The sequence below is a fragment of the Lagopus muta genome, chromosome 3 (genome assembly GCF_023343835.1).
Source record: "Lagopus muta isolate bLagMut1 chromosome 3, bLagMut1 primary, whole genome shotgun sequence".
Classification (NCBI taxonomy): Eukaryota; Metazoa; Chordata; class Aves; order Galliformes; family Phasianidae; genus Lagopus; species Lagopus muta.
This window is the reverse complement of record NC_064435.1, coordinates 21,818,221-21,839,716: the sequence shown is the minus strand read 5'-3', so window position 1 is coordinate 21,839,716 and position 21,496 is coordinate 21,818,221. Positions and strand designations below refer to the sequence as shown.

At 37.5% G+C, this 21,496-nt stretch overlaps 1 protein-coding gene across 1 annotated transcript in view; it reads right to left on the bottom strand.

The window, feature by feature from the left end:
* The window catches only part of STK3 (serine/threonine kinase 3), a 130,396-nt gene that overhangs the window by 50,660 nt on the left and 58,240 nt on the right, over positions 1-21,496 (bottom strand). Inside the window, exons 7-9 of the mRNA XM_048940006.1 lie at positions 16,837-16,974; positions 13,822-13,947; positions 3,253-3,445 (exon numbers count right to left, since the gene is read on the bottom strand). Of these exons, the coding sequence (XP_048795963.1) occupies positions 3,253-3,445; positions 13,822-13,947; positions 16,837-16,974 (457 nt within the window). The remainder of the gene's footprint in view (positions 1-3,252; positions 3,446-13,821; positions 13,948-16,836; positions 16,975-21,496) is intronic.

Below are 21,496 nucleotides of genomic sequence, written 5' to 3'. Positions count from 1 at the left end.
ATTTCTTAACTATGAGAAATAAGTGTATAACAGAAAACTTTCCCAATTCAGAAACATCTTATAATGAAGGCTTGATTGAAAAGAACTACCTCTGAGACTTTAGTTTATACTGTGAATTCCTCTCTTAACACTGACTACACACTATTCTGCATTATCTAATAAATGCATCTGCCCAAGAAATTGTTACGTGGAAACTTGTTCACATCTACAGAGGTAGATGAGTACAGGAGGTACACGAGTCTAGCCCATGGTGAGGCTGTTAAGAAGTGCTGGGTCAGAGGTTGTTATTGAAGATGAAACAAAAAAAACTTACAAACAGCTTTTTCTTTTAAGTTAAAAAGCAACTGTGGGACCATACTCATAAGTATGTACTTCACTTAACCAAGTGGTCAGCTCCTGTTACAAAGACTGACTTCTATGGCACTAACAGCTCTTAAACAGGATGGATTTTAATCACTAAGAAATTAATTCATAAAATCAACTCTCATGAATTTTACTTTCAAATTCTTACACTGGCTACGTAACTGCTAGTGCTACCTGCCATCAATCCCAATCTTTCTTTGACTCCATGTTAAACTGCCCAAATTTAACTCCGTCCTCCTGCATCTCTGTACTCTGCATTGTGTTTCCTTCTGTTAGGTACATACTGCATCATCTCTGCTCACAGCACACACAGGCACACGAAATAGGAAAGCATAAATGTTATTTATTGCTAGGCTGTATGTGGTATGTTAGGGTAGGATAACAGACCTCTTTGTTCCAAATCCCTGTTTTATTTGGGCACAACCCAGTATTTGTGAAAAAAATATATGCATGTTTTTAATTATTTTCTGTCATGGCTCCCAGAGGCTTCTAAGCATGGGCACTTATAAAAAAATTATTATTGTTTCTTATTTTGTTCTTGAGCAGAGGAACAAAAGACAGAGGGAAACAAATGCGAAACTAAACACAAAAGCATTACAAAAACATTTGTCATAAGTATTTTGCGTCTCTAGGAAGGAAATCAAGTCCCTCTCCCTAGTTAACTAAGTTTATTTATCCACACTGCTTGCAAGTGTTTTGTTATTCAAAAGTATTGAAGAGCACTTTCAAGCTACCTGTTGTGCTGTATTACTATTGAGTTATGCAAACAACTAGGAAAAGCCCACTGTGCCCACTTTGCCTGTGAGGGTACGCTGGAAAAAGCAAACAAACACAGAAATCTTGTATCACTGTCAAGCACAAAAGGGCACAGATCTGGGTCCTCTCTCAGGGAGAGCAATGATTTGCACACTGTCACATTCCCAGTGACACTGCTTTAGCGATCTGCTATTGCTCCTGCTCCAGTCCATATGAATCACAGAAGCAAAGGAAAAGCAGCTAAATTAGACATGGTTAATATTTATCTACAGCTGAGAGATGTGGGTGCCCTATTCTTGAATTCCTTTTAACTTTTAAGCATTGGACATCTAATGCAAAACACAGTCAGTTCAGAGTGCAAGTGCAGGAACCCAAACCTGCCCCTATCAGATGGATGAGGAAACCATCACTTGCCATCATGTTGTTTCCAGACTTTCCTTCCTTACTGTTACAGGTACCAAGAGAGTCAGCTACAGGGAAGGAAGGGGAGAAAGCCTGCTGTCTCAGAGATTACATTCTTCTGTTTCATGAGATGTAAGAGCAAGCTTAATAACTACACTAATTAACCCTCAAGGTACAAAAAAGCAATTCCCTTTCTTAACAGGAATTGCTACCAAAAGCAATTCAATTTGATTCTTTCGTTTATTTATTTTTTTAACTTTCAGCAACATAAGAAACTAAAAGGATAAGAGATTGCAGTGCAAATGGAAAGGCATTTTTTTTAAATTGGTTTGGCATACTAACAGATATTCCCCCTCAGCACATAGAAAAATGGCATGGATAGTTACTAAAACTTATGTGATTTGAAAGGCTGCATAGAAACTGCCAAAGTCCCCTGCTTCATAATAATCTCATCATAGGAATTATTTTATTTGCTTATAATATCTTATAAAATTATATAATATCAAGTATTTACTATCACTACTCTGTTCCTTAACTTGTTGAAATGTGTTAGTTTAAGATCACTTGTTCTAATCCCCCCTTACCCTCACAGTTTAACAGGTAAATACTGTATCAGCATGAGAACAAATTAAAGCATGCACTGTTTACATGAAGTGAACCATCCTGCTCAATTTAAATACTAATCAACAGGTTTATATCCTTATTGCTAAGAACACTGAAGAAAAAAGGTCAACAACAACAGAAAAAAAAAATAACAGGGAAGAAAAAGCAGAAATGAGCAGATCATCCTCTCCTCCCAGTTTGCTGTACATTCAACCACAAGGTTTAAATGCACCTGATTTACACTTCCAAATAATCTTTCCAACCAAATTACAACAGGCTTTTGCACACAAACAGAAATGCAATCTTGTTGCATATAAATTATTCACAAATTTATTTAAACAATAGCCTGGAGTTAAGCATTATGTTTTGTCTCACAGAATCAAGCACTAAAGCTACAGTATCACCTATTCATGCTGCCCTTTAAAATGAATGGATAAACTTACATTCAGTGGGAAGTCTCCAGCCAAGTAACAAACAGATCAAAAGTAAACATGTATGTTCACTGTATAACAAACACATTATACATGTCTCAGTCTAACTGACAACTTCCTCTTTTAAAACACTCTTTTCCTCTCTTTGTTATATAATCTTTCACACCACTGAAGTTGATTTTGACTTTTTAATTTATTTCAATGTGTTTTGGCCATTCCCTTAAATTAAGCATTACTAAATGAAATTTTAACAAATGACTTTACAAAATAATTTTGCAGCAAGATCTGCAGTACTGACTGCTGAATCCATGGAGAGTTGCAATGAGTTTCCAGGAACACTGACACTGAAGCAGCACCTTCCCACACGATCGCACCACTTGAGTACAGTTCCTTGGAGCTGCTCCAAACGGATGCAGGACAGGAGGCAAAAAGCAAGTGACAGGGAATTCACAGTAGGCTAATTTCTGAGTCCTCCAGAAAGGCTCAGCAAAATACCAAAGCTACTTGTAGTGCTTTGAATCTCCCACTATAGCTGCCCTTTTCCAACAAAGTGCATTCACAGAAACAAACAGCCCTCTCCCTGACTTTTAGCCACTAAGCTTGATTCTTAAAGGACACTGATGATAGAATGTTCTCACAGAAGATGAGATAATGCATTATTAACAGAAAAGGAAAGTAATAAAAAAAAAACCCATACTTTTCATGGTCCCATCTTCCTCTTCGTCATCGTCACTATTTATTACCATGGTCCCCAGGTCTGACTCTAGCATGGTACTGTTGTGTTCAATCATTGTCTGAGCGCCTTCACTCATCGTGCTTGTGGCCCGCATGGTACTAGCACTCTCTGAATTGGTCTTCACCATGGTGTGCGAGTCCAGCTCATCTTCATCCTATCAAGAAACACTGGTCAGAATGCAGCAGAGCATTTCAGAAAACCAAGTTAAGAAGCGATAATTTAGACACTTATTCATTGGGGTTTTTTTATGTCTTCACACGACCTAGCTATACAGCTAGATTAGCAGGCTTAATAATACTAAAAAACATGAAACAAAAAGGCACTCTATAAAAGTAGAAGAAAAAACTTTATCCCATCTGCCAGCTGTACAGCAACATCAATTTACCAGAAATATGACCCACACACTCACTTTTGCACCCAGCTTTGAATATCTCACTGATCTTCTGGACTCCGCATGCTTCTCTGGGACTGAAAATCAGTAACACATTTTGTTTGGTTGGTCTGTAATAGATCATCACCAAGGGTATCACCCTCAACTAAATAACACATTTTGAGTCTAGTATCTTGACAATACTGTTTGGACAGAATATCATGAAGAGGGGCAATCCAAAGCACAAATACAGGTTGGGTGGAGAATGGCTTGAGAGCAATCCCAAGGAGATGGATCTGGGAGTGCTGGTTGATGGAAGACTCAACATGAGCTGTCAGTGTGTGCTCGCAGCCCAGAAAGCCAATCATATCCTGGGTTGTATCAAGAGAGGTGTGACCAGCAGCTCAACAGAGGTGATTCTGCCCCTCTACTCTGCTCTCATGAGACCACACCTGAAGTACTGCGTCCAGTTCTTGGGCCCCAACATGAGAAGGACATGGAGCTGTTGGAGCAGGTGCAGAGGAGGGCCACAAAGATGATCAGAGGGCTGAAGCATCTCCCCTGCAGGGACAGGTTGAGAGAGCTGGGGCTATTCAGCCTGGAAAAGAGAAGGCTCCAGAGGGACCTTACAACAGCCTGCCAGTACCCGAGGGGAGTCTACAGGAAAGTTGAGGAGGGACTTTTTGGAAGGGCACGTGGTGATAGGACAGGGGGAAATTGTTTTAAACCGGAAGAGGGCAGATTTAGGCTAGATAATAGGAAGAAATTCTTTACTGTGAGGGTGGTGAGACACTGGAACAGGTTGCCCAGCAAGGTGGTGAATGCTCCCACCTGAAAGAATTCAAGACCAGGCTGGATGGGCTGCAAGCAACCTGGTCTAATGGGAGGTGTCCTTGCCTATAGCAGGGGATTGGAACTAGATAATCTTAAATGTCCCTTCCAGCCCATTCTATGATTCTATGATTTTGAATCAATGTGCCAGAAATGTAAAACAGAGAAATAATGACAATCCAGTTAATTAATTATTAACTTTCTATGTAATATCAATATTCGAAAATACTATTGGGAAATGCCACTCATTTTTGCAGTTTGATTTCAATGATATGCACAATAGCACAGCACTTCATGAATGTATAGAAGCATTTTCTACATGAGTACATTTTTAATGTTCCTCTCACTGATTAAACAAGAAATAATACCCACCATTGTGAAGACACCGTATGCCAAATTTTAAAATTTTACATACAGATGCTACTTTCACTAATTTTATAAACTTCCAAGTCCAACTGAAAACAGTCATGTATGAGTATGTATATATATTTTTTCTCTTCTGTAGAAGAACTTCAACTGCATCCTGATACAAAATATCTCTGGTTAGGAAAATCTTCCAGCTACACAGCTCACATCACAAAAGTATTATATAACATTATGTGCCAATTACAAGTAATGTGCCTGTTGTTACACAGAACATTAAAACAAGATTTCACCCACAAACTAATTTTTCCTTTTGCTCAAATCTGTGTTGTTTTAATATAGTTCATATTTTAACTATGGAGAAACCTGTAAAGAGTGCAAAAAGAAAGAACTCCAGTCACTCAACTCTCCAGTTCTGGCCATTTTTATTTCTTACTGAACTAGCTGTTTTCCTTTCTTGTTATTCCCTGACATGGCAGACAACTTGCCTGCAGCACATATCTAATTGCAAGAACCAGGTACACTGTGTGAGTGCCTGTCTCACAAATGCGTGGTCAAAGTAGGTATGGAGAACCACATTTAGTAAGAGTACCAATAGATCACCTCCCGCAAATAGTTCTCCTATGTCTTGGCCCAGAGGCACACAAACAGATCTCACTTTGATTCAGAATCTAGCCAACAACACAGTATGCTGAAACCAGGATACAGAGCAGATTTGAATAAACTGTCAAATGTCAAAAGAATCGTAGTTTTCCACGTTATACTTTGTAAAAATGTTGAAGCTCTTAAATTTCATTTCTAAGCTGCATGCTAAAACACTCTGTGAAGTGCCGTACCCTTAAAAACTTAGGAAACTCCTACAGAAAGACAGTTTACAGATACAGCACCAGATAACTGCCTGTAATAAATAGCAATATTTTAGTAGTGCTCCTCCTGGTGGCAACTTCGATTTTTTATTTATTTTTTTTTTAAACCCTGAACATTCATGCTCATCTCATTCCTTTCTATATGTTTCCCTTCTCAAAAGGGCATTGGGAAGACAAAGTATTTTCTTCTAATATTCCCTCTCTCCCTTTTTGCACTGTACTTGAGAAGTGCCTAAAGCATTTATTGATAAGTGCTTCTTTCAGTATTGCTACACAATGGAAAACCAAGTCAGGATATACTGCTTTTTATCTTAATAAACACTAAACGAAGCACCTCTAATACACAGAGGAACAGCTGAGATTAAAACAGAGTTAACATCTGATGTATGTGTTTGCTTGAGTAATATTAATACCCATATATTAATAATAGTAAAGTTGAAAGCAGAAATGAAAGACATTTTTCTGAAGCTTAAATTCTATTTTTTTTAGAAGTGGGGAGAAAGAAAAAAAGGAAGTGATGACCACCAATATGAGCAAGTATAAAATGGATTCATAAGTGACCATTTTCATGTCTTCTCCTTCATCAAAAATTCTATTTTTTTTTTTATTTTTTTATTTTTTAAGTTCCCAAGCCAAATCAAGCATCTGGATTCTTTGAAGGAATAACATTTCATTTTCTAACCTAGAGTGACAGAAGACTTTGCCTTACTACTATCTTTCAGCATAGAGAACAGCTGTCACCCAGTACCTAGAAATCTGAGGATGACAAAAGCCAACCTCAACACCAAAAGAACTGTCCTCAAAAGGGATGCATGCAAAAATTCTGATCTTGTTTTCTCTAAATTAGAAATGAGCTACTGAAGGAGAGCAGTATAAGCTTTTTCAGAGCCTGTGTACATCTTAAAATAATCAAAGTTGTAGATTAAATCAGGTTGCTTCCAGAATTGTCCTTCCAGTATTGCTCACAAATAGGAAATTTAGCTAATACTACAGCAGATCATACTGGACCTGAAAAAGTAACAGGATACTTTTATAAAGTTACGTAAGTGCATGTTTACATGACAGATGAAAGTGATTCCTTAGAACAAATTATGATTCATTCTTTACAGTTCATAAATATTGATGTCAAATTTCTGATTTGTTATTAAAATGGTAAACTCCCTGATTAAATAAAAGCAAATATAATATTCATTTTAATTACCAAAGAATATAAAGTATTAAAGCTGAAGTGACATGTTCTCATACTGTTTATGAAAACAGATCCAAGAATCAAGAAATAAGAACAGCTAACTATGACTTTAAACTATCTGCCATTTTCATGTGCACAACTAGTATCAGACTTGTATTTGCTAGAGGTTTCTGATACACATGGGCAAGACAGCTAACGTCTCTTAAAGGCTAAGGAAATTTCAGTCAGCCACAGAAATTCTGAACAACATTATATCCCACAGTTAGAACTTGGTTTCAAACTAAAAGAGGAGAGGTTTAGATTGGATATAAGGAAGAAGTTTTTTATTATAATGGTACTGAAGTACTGAAACAGGTTGCCCAGAGAGGTGATGGATGCCCTATCCCTGGAGACATGCAAGGACAGGCTGGATGCAACCTGACCAGGCTGTAGGTGTCACTGTTCACTGCAGAGGAGTTGAAAGGAACCATTCAAGGGCATCTGGTCCAACTCCAACAATTCTATGATTCCCTAAGAATATGTAGAAGATTGCCAACGCCTTACGTGGAAGACTGCCAACACCTTGCCACCCTATGTGATTAATTCTCCTCCATCTACCAAAGCAAGTTAGAAGACTAACAAAGCAAATTCTTAAAAGCGTGAAGATGTAATCATGGAGACTCAATTGCTAGAATAAGAAAATCAACAAGTCTTCCCTGGTAACAGAATGCAAGACTTCACAAAATGCTTGTTACACAGAACATACTGACACACAAGAAAAGTTTTCAGCTGAGGTGAGCTTGTGTGTCATATATGAATATACATTAGGATATAATCAAATGAAGTGAGATGATAAAGATTTATGGAATTTTTCAGTTGTATTTTTAAGATTCATAGGGAAAAAGTGGATGAAGACTAGCAAAGAAAGACAAACGACAAGAAAATATGGCAACTTCCCCCTGAAATCTCTATCTGTGGTTTGTGTGAATTAAAAAAACACTAGATGGCACCAAAGACAGAGATTAGTCTGTAATACATTAAAGGAAGATTTACATGCTGGCAAAATTTAGCATCCCGTAAAATAATTTCATTTACTATTAACACTTCATCATCACCCTTGAGAAACGTGCTTGTAGTCACAGCTATCTTTTTATAAAAGCACTGTAGTAGCTACATAAACACATAATACATTTTGGTGAAGAACAAGGATTTTTAAAAGTTCCTAACACCTACAAAGCCCAACTACAACCTGGGTACATGCTCAGTACTGAGCACGCGTTGAAGTTTAAAGGCATCAACAAAACACACCAAGATAATTTTCAGCACGCACTGAAATGCCAGCAATTCCAAGAGTCCTATATACGAAGACTAAGTCATTACACAACATTTAAGAATTTTTTCTACATATGCTTAATTGCTACACCTACGAACAATGACTTGCTCACACCTTCTGGGTCTAAATTGCTGTGGATTTGAACAACATGTTTATGCTCTTCAGGTAGATACATTTCACAAAACATAGCAATCTATATGTTTCTTACTTCCACAACACTTAAAGGACTGCAGTCAAAATCCATTAGTACATATGACAAATGTCCTTTGACTTAAAAGAAAAAATGCCACGAGATCAGAAAGTTTTATTGCTGTTCATCATGCAGAACTACATAGATAAATAGATATATACACACATACATGAAAGGCACATTAAAATAAACATAAAAACCTCCAAAAATACAGACTAGTGTACCAGATTTAAAAGACAGAATAACTCGAATGACTCAACAGGTCCTTTAAAACAGTGCAAATATTATTAACATAAAGGAACATTTATAGCAATTGTTTCTTAATATCCTGAAAGACAGAAGATACCTTCCTATATACAATTAACCAAAAGAGCTTTTGAGTGAATGAATAAGCCTGAAGACAGGAATAATTGATAACTGACAATTGTCCAAGCTGCTGATTGTTGACAGCTGATAGTTGTTTAAGAAAAAACAGAAGTGGATACAGAAGTAGTAATTACTCATTTCAGTACCCTAAAATAATTAAGCATTCCTTACATAATAGAGGCATTAAAATGTAGAAGAAAACATAAAGGACGAGTTGCTTCTTAGCTCATTCCTTTAAAGAGACACAGAAATAAATATTTAGACATGTTTCCTGCGAGCTGCCAGGCAACGAGTCACTTCGCATTCCCCTAATACAGCTGCCCAACCTCAGACTCAAATTCACATCACACTTCAAAAACTGCACAAGAGAAGAGATTGGTCATGTTTAGCAATGCCTAAGCTAACATTTAAACTTTGATATTGGGATTAACCTTCTGTAGAATAAACCACTTGCAATTTTTGCTTAATTAAAAAAATCTGTACAATTACCTCAGCACCTATCAAAACATGTCAGTTTGTCAGAAAGCATTCTCATCACACAAGCAGCTCTTGTAATAGGCATAAAATCAATTCAGAGCGCACTATCTGTAATGATATTATATATCTGCTGGAAGGATACAGAAATGAAGACTGTATTTAATGTGGCCATTTATTTACAGCCATATAATGAAGTTTAGAAGGGCAGAAGTTATTTATGTTACGATTGACAACTTCCTGTGCTACAAAAGATTCACAGAACATTGTAAAAATAAAAAATAGGAGGCAGTTTTAGAGATGGGACTCTTCCTCACCTGAACGATAATGATCCAAAATTGATCCTGAAAACTAAATACATAGCAGTGAAATCTTGGCATCTGACTCAATTCTTCAAAAACGCCCACTACTTTCCATTCCACTTTCCACTGTGTACATCACTTATAACCCAAGTGTCCATTACCATACAGACATGACCCGAAGAGGGAATTAAATATACATATTCAAATACAGCCAGTCAGGGTCAAATCCTATTTCCTAACAAAAAGAGCATTACACTTGGAACACTCACACCTTTTTTCCTGACAGCTCCCAGCACATGTAACAGTGAGTAATTAGCATGACCGCTCCAGCTTTACATAGGAAATTCTTGGGGTTTTAGAGCAATAAATTCAAGCCCCAGACAGGTTAACTCAAACCATTCTTTTTCAACAGTATATGAACTCAAATCACTGCCCATGAGAGACCTTTAACATTGATGGACTGTCTGCTTACCATTAACACCAATACTTGCTCTTGCTGCTAGGTGTTACTAAATACACACTTCTCAGGCCCAAGACTGCTTTCACTTCTATGATTAGAGCTTCACAGCAACATCACTGAGACCAATTCACTTTTAAGGTACCATTTTGCAGAATTTGTATGCTGTGTACCTGTTATATTCTGACCGAACAGTGACTCCAATTCCATATACAATCTGGAAATCAAGCATTATTTCAAATTGAAGATTTCAGGGTTTTGTTTCATTGTTTGTTTTTGTTTGTTTGTTTTCCTTAAACAAACACAAAAGTGCTAATGCTTTCATTTTATCCTTCAGTTTATTCTGCTTTGCTCTAAGAACCTCTGGGTCCATTCACCAATCTCTGCCTAGGACGATTTACAAACTGAAATCTGCACTGCACAGAATTTCACTTAATTCTGGCCTCAGTCACACCTATGTGTTGCTCCAGTCTTCTAGGATCAATGCACTGCACTGTGAACACGTGAATAGCATGCAGTCAAGACACACAGTACAGAAAACTTCTCAAATTATATAAATTGTAAATAGTTCGTCCTGCTCTGCATGTTTTGTGCTTTTAGCTGACTAGAAATCTGAGCAATTGCAAGTGAAAAAGATGGTGTAATCTCTCAACCAATGTGGAATATCCTACAGTGTAGTACTGCACTGAAAGCCAGTGGCAAGATATGAAAAACCACTGTCACAACTGAATTATTATTGAAATCATCTTTTAACTCATCAGATCCAGCCCTGCCTTGAAAGTCTTCAGGGATGGGGCATCTACCACCTCTCTGGGCAAGTTGGTCCACTGCCTCACCACCCTCAATGCAAAAGACTTTTTCCTTATATCTAACCTAAATCTACTGTCCTTGAGCTTAAAACCATTTCCCCCTTGCTCTATCACAACATAAAATCATAGAATCATTGAGGTTGGAAAAGAGCTCTAAGATCATTCAGTTCAACCACCCACCTACCACCAGTATTTCCCACTAACCACCCTCCCCTTTCCCTCAGTACAGCATTTAAATGTTTCTTGAGCACCTCCAGGGACAGTGACTCCACCACCTCTCTGGGCAGCCTCTGGCCAGTGTCTGAACGCTCTTTCAGAGAAGTTTTTCCTAACATCCAACTTGAAATAGAGCCTGCTAAAAGAGTCTTCCCCCTTCTTTCCTGTAGCTCCCCTTTAGATACTGAAAGGCTGCTATCAGGTCAACTTGGAGTCTTCTCTAGGCTGAACAGCCTCAGCGGTCTCAGCCTGTCCTCACAGAAGAAACATTCCATCACTTGGATATTATTGTGGCCCTCCTCTGAACATGCTCCAACAGGTCTATGTCTTCCCTGTACTATCCACAGGTCACTGCACAATATGGATTTCTGACAAACTATACTTTTCAACCCTTTTCATCACTTCACTCTCAGTATTCTCCATTTCAATCACTTACAACTCCACTTTTCTCTATTGAAGGGAAGCATTTCCCAACTTTTTTTTCACTTCTGGCTTGCCAAGATATAGAGGAATACATTTAGTGATAGCAAAGATCACACCTAATATCAAATATATAAATAATTTTAACAAACATAAAATTACATCCCAATCATAACTTTATAGTTATTTTTGAGAAATATAAAAGCGTATGAAAGCAGGAAAATAAAAATGTACATAACTCAAAGGCATAAAAGAATATAAACCAAAATCTTTTTTAAAAATTTAAAAAGCATCAACAATGCCTAAATGTTTGAGTTCTACAATCTGTAAGGCAACAGTAGGGAGAAAAGCTGCTAGTAAATATATTAAGTTTTAACATCTGTAATATCAGATCAGCCTCTTCAGATGCCAACTATTCTATATATTAAGTAATGAACATCAACTCTGCATGTAAAGTCACACATCACATAGGTAGCATTTCTTAACGTAAAACAATAATCCACAAATCCACAACCTTCCACATCTGATGTACTACTGGTTAAGGAAATACTATCCAGCATAAAGCAACTTTATAAATAAAGACAAGCTATCAATATTCTTAGAACATACCCCTAAAGCAGAAAAAATAAAGACCACAGTGTATGCCATCATCCAAAACACAGAATTTGCTTGGTAAGTATTCCTACTTAAAGATTATCACCTAATGCTCCATAATACACAAAGCTTATAGGATTTGGGATAGGGCAGCCTGCCCTGCTGTCTTTTGTTGGCTGAGATCCTTAAGACTTCCACTGGTATTCCATCTTTTCTGTATATTATTTCTGAAGAAACCTGGCTCTCGTTGCACATGTGTCAATATGTTCTTTTGAAGAACGCTGTGCTGCACTGCACATTACTGCCCTAATAAATATAGGTTATTCTAAAATTAATGTCTCCTCTATATTCCAATGGAGACTACAAATGGTATATAGAGTACAATAACACTATAGAGCAAATCTCAGCTACAAAAACTATTTTTCAATGCAGTCACCATCATTAGCTATGCATTTTGGCCAGTAATTGACAAGAGCCTGCATGATACGCTCATAAATATCTGCACGGCCATACAGAACGTGGCTTGTAATTCATGCTGATGTCACCACTGCTGAAATGCACTACCCAATGCCTCACTGTGCTCATATCCACTGTTTGGGTTCCATAAGCATTCAGCAAATATCGATGAACATCAGTGGGTGCCATTTTTTCCACACGGAGGAATTCAGTTACACTCCGTAGGTTCACACATACCTCCATGTCAGATACCAGTTTGTCAGACTGCCCCTGTGCTGCCATCTGTCACACGGCAACAAAATGCAATGGAATACTGGTAGGAAGGTTCAACTTCAACTGCCATGATGGTAACACCCACCAACAATGTTGCAGGCCAGCATAATAAAACATGTTACTTTTGGGCATTACTTTTGGAACAGCCCTTGTAAATAAATGCCTAAGCTGCCAGATGTCAAAAACCAGGTGTGAGGGCCATGGCAAAATAACGAGCATTTATCTTTGCTTGCCTAACAGACATCCCATGCCCAATTTGCACTGAACTGGCCTTCCACCATTGAACCTTGAGTCCAACTCTGCTTTGCCCTGCCTTTTACACAGTGCTCTCACACAGCTTCCATGTCCCTGGGTGAAATCTGAAGCCACAGCAAACACAACAGCTAATGTCATGGCCAATGCTAAATAGGAGGCATTACCTCCTTCAGAAGAACCTTTCTTCAGAACAGCCCTCATAAATCAATTAGAGTAATAATGCTAGGAACAGTGACTTATTTCTACCATTGCCAAATAATTATAATACAATTTCTCATATGATCTATTTCCCACCCTAAATGTGTGTTAATATCATAAATGAGGGAATTAAAAGCTGTCATCATTTCTACTTCATATATGCACAACTGAACACTAATTGTGCTGCATAAGTAACTACTTTGTGTATAACTCTACTAAAAAAGCTAAGCGATCTGAACTTGTGAAAATTTTAGTACTTTTCTAGAAGCCCATGTGTGAAAATGAGACCCCAACAATATTCACCTTTTTTTAATGCTACTCAAAACAGCTGAACTTTACATGGTTTCTTCACCCACCTCCTGAAACTTACTACGGCACTGCGTGAAACAGTACTCAAAGCTGGCTCATACAGCATTACTCACAGAAGCATTACTCATTATGAATAAGGGACAAACAACTTGAACCTCACAAGCTAAAGAAGTGGTAGGAAAAGAAAAGTATTTGAAGATGTGAGGACGGGAAGCTGTGAAAAAGAACAGTAACTAATCTACAAAATATGAATAGTTCTAAGGAAAAAAAAAATACAGACCGAATTTTCCTCCTCTTCTTCTAGTTCTCTCTGCTGCTCCTCGTGTCTCTTTGCCTTTATCTCCATAGCTTCAGTGATAAGGTCCCTTAAAATTGAAACTGGCTTGGCATTCTTAATAAACGTATGCTAGGGAAAAATAAAAATATTCAATGACAATTACAATAGATATGGTTCAGACATAACTGCAAGCATTATTCAATACCGACGACTTCAGTGATAAATGGTACTTCACATCACACAGTAATTCAAATCTAAAACATGGTAATTTTCAACTACTTCATAACTAAGATTTCACTTCTATTTACCCACTCTATGCTGGTATGGCCCTATAATATAAGGACATGAAAATATTAGGAGCATCCACACAAGGGCTACAAAAATGGTGAAGTATTTAGAAGGCGAGATGTATGAGGAGCGCTGAGGCCGCTGTGTTTGTGCAGCCCGGAGCAGAGGAGCTGAGGGGAGGCCCGATGGCGGCTGCAGCTCCTCACAGGGAGCGGAGGGGCAGCGCTGAGCTCTGCTCCGTGTGACAGCGACAGGGCCCGAGGGAACGGCATGGAGCTGCGTCAGGGGAGGGGCGGGTGGCGGTCAGGGACAGGGGCTGCAGCGGAGGGCGGCGGGCACGGAACGGGCTGCACGGGGCAGTGGGCACGGCCCCATGCCGGAGTTCACAGAGGGTCTGGACAGCACTCTTGGACATGGGGTTGGAATTTTGGGTGATCCTGTGTGGAGCCAGAAGTTGGACTCAACGATTCTTCAGGGGACCTTTCCAGCTTATTCCACATAACTATGATTTTTATTAGAAAAAAAATAAACAAACGAAACAAAACATAAAGCAGCAAGGCTTGGGAAATGTAACTACAAAACAAGTGCTTTATAGTTAGGGACATAATTGTCCCAAGGAAATGTGCATTAAGTAGTAAATAAATAGAGTGGTGATTGTCTGACATAGAAAAACAAACTTTTTCAGATATTCAGTTACAGTATTTAATTAATCTTAACAAGCTGACAGCATAAATTAGTGGCTATAAGCGGAGCAAGTATGGCTGTTGCTTACTTCAACAGAGCTGTACTTGAACATGTCATAAAACATTTCTCCATCTAGGAGGGTGAAATGTGGAACAAGCGAAAAAAAGAAAATACATTACTTTTAGCAGGAAGAATAATTTTAATTCAAAGCCATTTAAAGCATTAGTTCCTCCTTGAAGACAACCTGTGGATGATACCATTTACATTCCTTTTACTCTCTAATAACCCCCTACTGTTATAAAAATTCTTGTCTTGCATTATCATATGAAAGTACAACTGAGTCAAAAATGTAGCTCTCAGCACTTCAGAAACATTATTACTGATTAAAATACTGTTCCATGAAGAACAAAATTGATAAGTCCTACTGCTCTCCTCTGCCTATTACCTATCCTGTCCCTTGATATATGGATTCAATTACCCTTCTTTCCCCTCCATAACTGTTCCTCACAAGTGGTATTTTCATTCCCACTTGTACTCCTCCAGCATACCTATGGCACCTCCTGCTCCACTACACATGTTCCAACTGGCAAAAAGGCAACAGATACAACTAAAGGACGCAGTAGTCGGCCTTCTGGCCACACATAGGGAACATGTAACACTGAAGGTTTTTTGTTACTTGTATGCATTAATACAAGTCTCTTTTAACCAGATGCAGTTATTAGTTAGCATACAAATTTCTGATCTTGAAGGTCTCTAATGATACAGTCATCAAATTAAAACCCTGAATTTCAACTTTTACTTCCCTTCTATTTTACTTTCCATGAGAAGTAAAATAATTCATACCATTGAATATTAATTTTGTAATTCATTATTGAAAACTATTTGGAAAGTTATTCTTTTGGTTTTTTTGTAAATTTACAATGAGCATGCTCCTACCTTAAGACAGAATAAAGGTATCACAATTGTCTTAGAGCAAGAATTTCAGAAAATCAGATTCTTATGTAGATTGACGAAATGAAAATTAAGAGCAATATTTACCAGTAGCAGTGAAAAGAATACAAGAATACCAAATTATCTAAAAGCTTACTTAAATTTTTGCTTCTTGTTAGCAAAGAATGCTTATTTCTGGGAAATTTTAGATTCCATTTCAATCATCAAGGAACCTACTACAGATATTCTTTCTTTTTTTTTTTTTTTTTTTCTTTTTTACTGCCTTTCTTCTAGAACATAAAGGTAAACATGATTTCCTTTGGTTATTTGAAGGTTGACTATGACAGTATTGAAATGGATAACAAAACTAAAGGAGCAAACAAAACGAAGGAGCATACTTTCTTCACGTTTTCCCTTTTTACTGTGCACCAAAACATGTAGCCCTCATAAAATTTTGTTGGTTTCACAATACTACACCTTCCTTGACAGATCAGTCCCTCCTGTTTGGTTTTTGTAGTTCTTCAAAATTTCTCTGCTTTATTTGTATCTAAAGTACCAAAATATTAAATGGTTCTTAGTACCAAATGTTAAATTTCCAAGCAACATACAGGTTAGTTCACTGAGGGACCTAAAGCCTGGTGCATCGGTTCACACTGCCAACCGTGGTTGTAATTTAGAAGTGCTCAGCTGGGGTAACAGCCCAAGAACAGCCTCTTTATCCTGTCCATTCATATCAGATCCTTCTAGGACACAGAACAACCTGTCTTGTTTAATTTGGCATGACCAAAAGGGCAGATTAAGTATACTCCACGGGTGGTCCCTACCGAAGGGTTCCTTTATATAACACTGGCCTAAACACTATGAGCTACTGAAGGCCTCTAATTACCAAATAAGAACCCATTTTTAATACTAAGAACCAGCTCTAACCTTCAAAAGAGGAAATAATTGTTTAGAAATAACAAAGAAGGAACAAAACAGTGCTGGAGATACAGATGGTGATAGAGGAAAGAGCTCAAAATGGAAAAGAAATAAGGCAAGAGATGTGCTCTTAAATTTTCACAACCATTCTGGTTTGAGACTGGGTGAGAAAGCCATTTCCTCTGAAACTTGACTGACCTGCAGCAGCTGTGTTGCTGTAGCTCTTTGTTCAGGATTTTTCACTAAGCACTTCTTCACGAAATCTGTGAATTCATCAGACCAGAGCTCCGGCTTCCGAAAGGTTGGAGGGGGATTTGTAGGAATCATAAAAATAGCCTAGATAAAAAGCAAGAACAACAGAAAGTTCAAACAAAACACATCATCACAGCACTGAATTCAAGGAAATAAATAGCTTTATCCACCTTTCTTATCAAGTTAGGAATCTGGAAGACAAATTTTAAATAGGGTAGGATTTCCACTCAGACTGAGATTCAGGAAGTAAATCCATCTGCTACTAATGTAGCTACTTCCCATCAGATTTTCTCTATTTCACCTGTATCCCATTGAGCACATCACTCTCTACATTATCTATTACTGTTCATCAGTCTCAGGATATAATTTTTTCTTTCAGAAATTCTTGGTAATGGTACTGCTTCTTCAAACAGACCCAGAAAAGGCTCTATGAGAAGCTAAGTTCACCTTTTCATCTCTTAGCTGCATTTAGTCTTATAGGAGAGCTGCTCAGGAGAGTTGGTGAGTCTGTTACTTGCTGCTGCATGCTTTATTCAGCTGTATTTTTGAAACTTGCTTTTCTTAATTTTTTTTTTAAACAAATGATAAAAGAGCTAAAAGCTAAAAGATGACAAAACCAATCAAGTATCTTGCCTATTAGTAAAAAGAATTCACTTAAAATTAGAAAGGAAGCATTTTACCTATATGCAAAAAAAATTCCAGACTGTTGAGAACTATAAAGAGTTTCTTCCACTATGAAAAAGATTCACACTACACTCAAAAAAAGTCCTACTTGAGGCTCTGTAAATTGCGCTATTTCTTCTACGCTTTTTACCAGACTTTCTAATTACAGATTTAAGAGGTAAGAAGCAAAGAAAGAAAGGAAAAAAAAAAAAAAGAAGAGAGAGAGAAGATAAGCAGTGTGATTCTGAGAGAGCACTGTAAAAGAACTGGTAATTTTGAACTTCCACACGTAATACCAAATGTACACAGCTTCACTTCTGAAGCAACAAACTATTCAAACGACCCAGATCTAGTGACAGAAAATATACTCCTCCTCCTTCCCCCCCCCCCCCCCCCCTCCAAAACTAGTTTAATTACAACCTCTGAACTGAAAAGAAGTGAACATTATGTAAGCTTGCAATCCTTCATTTGTTTCTCTCTACAAGCACAGACAGATTTACATGCTCAGAAAAGGGGGAAGAAGGTGAAACATGCACACTATGCATGTTACTTAGCACAGTTGTGGTACTGGAAGCTTCAGACTGTGCCTGAAGAACAGAGCAAAAGGGAGAAAAAACTTTCAAAGATTTTACCCATAACTTCTTGAGAAGTTTGACTGCCCTTCAAAGCCTGTTTAACTTGTACAAAATCCTCATTCTAAATTCTTTCCCATATGCTGAAGAAAAGCAAAAAACATTGCTGAATAACATAAGAACTATTTACTGCATTTTTAAATAAAAAATATTTTAGTATCAGATACTTCATTTCAAATCTAATATTTACAGAGCTTATTTTACTATATAATGCTGTCTAATTCAAAAACTAGAGGATCTGCATTTTTTTTTTTTAATAAACTAAGATGTATGTTATAACAGCTTTATTTTTCAAACTAATTTTTAATAATCAAACTAACATTGCCAAACTAATGTACGATCTCAGATTGGAAAAGTAGTGCTCTATTACCTTGTAATTGTCCTTAATTACTTACTTGTGATATAAAATTGTCAGTACAGGTGAAGTGCTTCTGGTAAAGGAGTGGCTAACAAATTCAGCTGCTCCTGTCCTTGAAAGTAATGACCTATTTGAACTCTGAACTGATTTTAATCTTATCTTTAGCTACTCTTAACAGCTAGCTCTGCAGTAGCTATTGAAAGCACACAGCTATCACAGAAAACCAGTGACTTCTGTTTACATGGTATCAAAACATATACCTCCTATTTGACAATGAGCATTGACCTATGTCTCAGCATATAAGCAAAGCTTAGCTCCGGAATTCTACTGAGCTGCAAAGTTCTGGAAAAATTATTTCCTTCTGCAAACTGTTTTGATCAACTACACAGCAGTGAAAATCATAGCAAAGAACTGACATCTTTATAATTTACAAAGGACAGCAAGAAGAAAGATAGAAAACATGAATCATTCTTTTACAGCAGGCAATAAAAATCACAAAAGAAGATATCCAAGAGCTAGAGTCAAGATCCTAAGAACACATTTACACTTTGTACATTTGTCAAAAGTGACAATTTCAGAAACACATACATCTATTTAATGCATACACTACAGGTTTTTTTAAATCTTGGTATGTGACATGAGCTGTGATTATCTGAAAATAAAAACATGGATTACATTGCCATTTTTTTAATGCAAGGACTCATTTGGAAACTAATTCCTTCTTTCCAAATGTGTAGTCCAACTTGTTAATTATGCCACACACTTCCTAGTGTGAACCTTTCTTTTCCACCTGGAGCAGGCTGTCCAGAGAAGCTGTGGAGTATTCTCCTCTGGAGATATCCAAAACCCACCTGGATACCTTCCTGTGCAACTTCCTGTAGAGAAACTGCTTAGCAGGGGAGTTGGACTGGATGATCTCCAGAAATTCCTTCCAGCTCCTACAATTCTGTCATTCTGAGATCTCTCATCGCTCCCTTTCCTTACTTAGCCTGAAATGCTGGAGGTTATATTCAAATCCACCTTGCCCCTTCACTTCCTAATTTTGGCTTGCACGCTTCCATGCAAAATATTAAGCTCCCTTTCACCTTCAAAGGAAGTCCATGATTTAATTTCCAACTTCTTCTGTTTCCTTCCAAGAAACTTGCAAAGCAACCACTAGAGAATTATAAACTTAGTTCCAGATCACCAGGAATAAAACCAAAATTCTTATCTAACAGGAATTTATTCATCATTTTTTCTTCCATTTATTACCATATATCTTTTCTATCTCAACAGAACTCAGTCATTTTAAAATAAATCTAAGGTATTTCAATTACTGTCTTTCATGGCTGCCAGGATAGGATGTTACTTACATTCTTCTTTCATCTTATCCTGTGTTTCCCACACCTACTAATGTTGATGGTTTGGGTTTGATTCTTTTGTTTTGTTTTTCTGTTTGTTTATTAAAGAAAAAAAAAGAAAACACACACCACAAACACAGTATCAGCAAGCACTTAATATATGCTACCATCCACCTAACTGGATGGGCTAAGCTGGCAGTGCCAATCACAGGAAACATTCAGGGGAATTTTCTTCCACAGACAAGGCTCTGACTGATTAAAAAAGAGACAGTGTTAATTCTTCTCTTTCCCACCTTCAACATCACCTTCCACACTTCCCTGTGTATCTGAGACAGACTAGTATACATCTTACTCAAGCAACACATCACACAACCAGCTGAGACATTAGATTGAATGAGTCCCAATCTTCCATTTTAACCATTTAATCATCCCTTTATTCATAAATAAATGCCTAAGCTGTGAGATGTCAAAACTCAGGCCTGAGTGACCATGACAACTTAATGAGTGTTTATCTTTGCCTGCCTAACAGACAAACCATGCCCAATTTGTCCTGAACTGGCCTTTCCACCTCTGAGCCTTGAGTCCAACTCTGCTTTGCCTCGCCTTTCACACAGCATTCTTAGACAACTTCCACAGCCCAGGGTGAAATCAGAAGCTACAGCAAATGTGCTATCTACACAAATAAAGAATGGGGAGTGGCATTGAAGTTGTTGTAGTAGCAAAAAAAACCCACAAATATAAAACACTATATAATCTAACAATTTCTACCATAACTGTTGACCAATCTACTCTGACAGGATGTATCAGCACAATAAGAGGCTGCTGTAGTCAAGCCCAGTGTTGAACAGAGGACCAAGTCTCAAACTAGAGCAAAACAGCAATTCAGCACAGAATTTGCTTTTTATGATCCTTAAAGGGAAAAAAATTTTGGGCCCTATAATGAAGCCCAGGCTGCAATCATTTCTTCCATGAAGAATCTCTCATGGACAATTTTTATTGGTGTGAAAATGCAATTAGATGAATTAGGAAATGCCAAAAGAAAAATGATATCCTCATATACTGCATTTGGAATTTCCTAATCAGAAAATCCTTGAGGCTCATTCCCTCCTGTCAGTCAGGGTAATACCACAGCCCAAGAACACATTAAGTAATCTACAGGAACTCAGTTGAGGTTCTACTCTTTTTTCTTTTTTTTTTTTTTAAGCTCCATCACTTAGGTTAAGTAAGTGACCTGTAATGAAGTATTTTGATTTCCAGCTATTTAACCATTAGTTGTCATTTGTTCAGTATCATGGATGTAACTGAAGGATACAGCAAAGATTTTTCATTTCTGTGCTGTGAAGTAGCACAGCTAGACTCTGCAGAAAACAGACTCAAAAATATTTTTAAATCCGGCAGTATGAGTACAAAATACTATTTAAGACGCAGGATGGGGTAAGGTATTGAACACTGCAACATGTTATTGCTTTAGAAACAATGAATCAACTGAGAAAAAACATATCATTTTCTTCTGATTTATGTTAAAGAACTTGCTTCCCCTCTTGCAGAGCCTTCAATACAGCTATTGAAATATCACTTACTTATTTCTCACTGCCTAGGAATAAAACAACAGC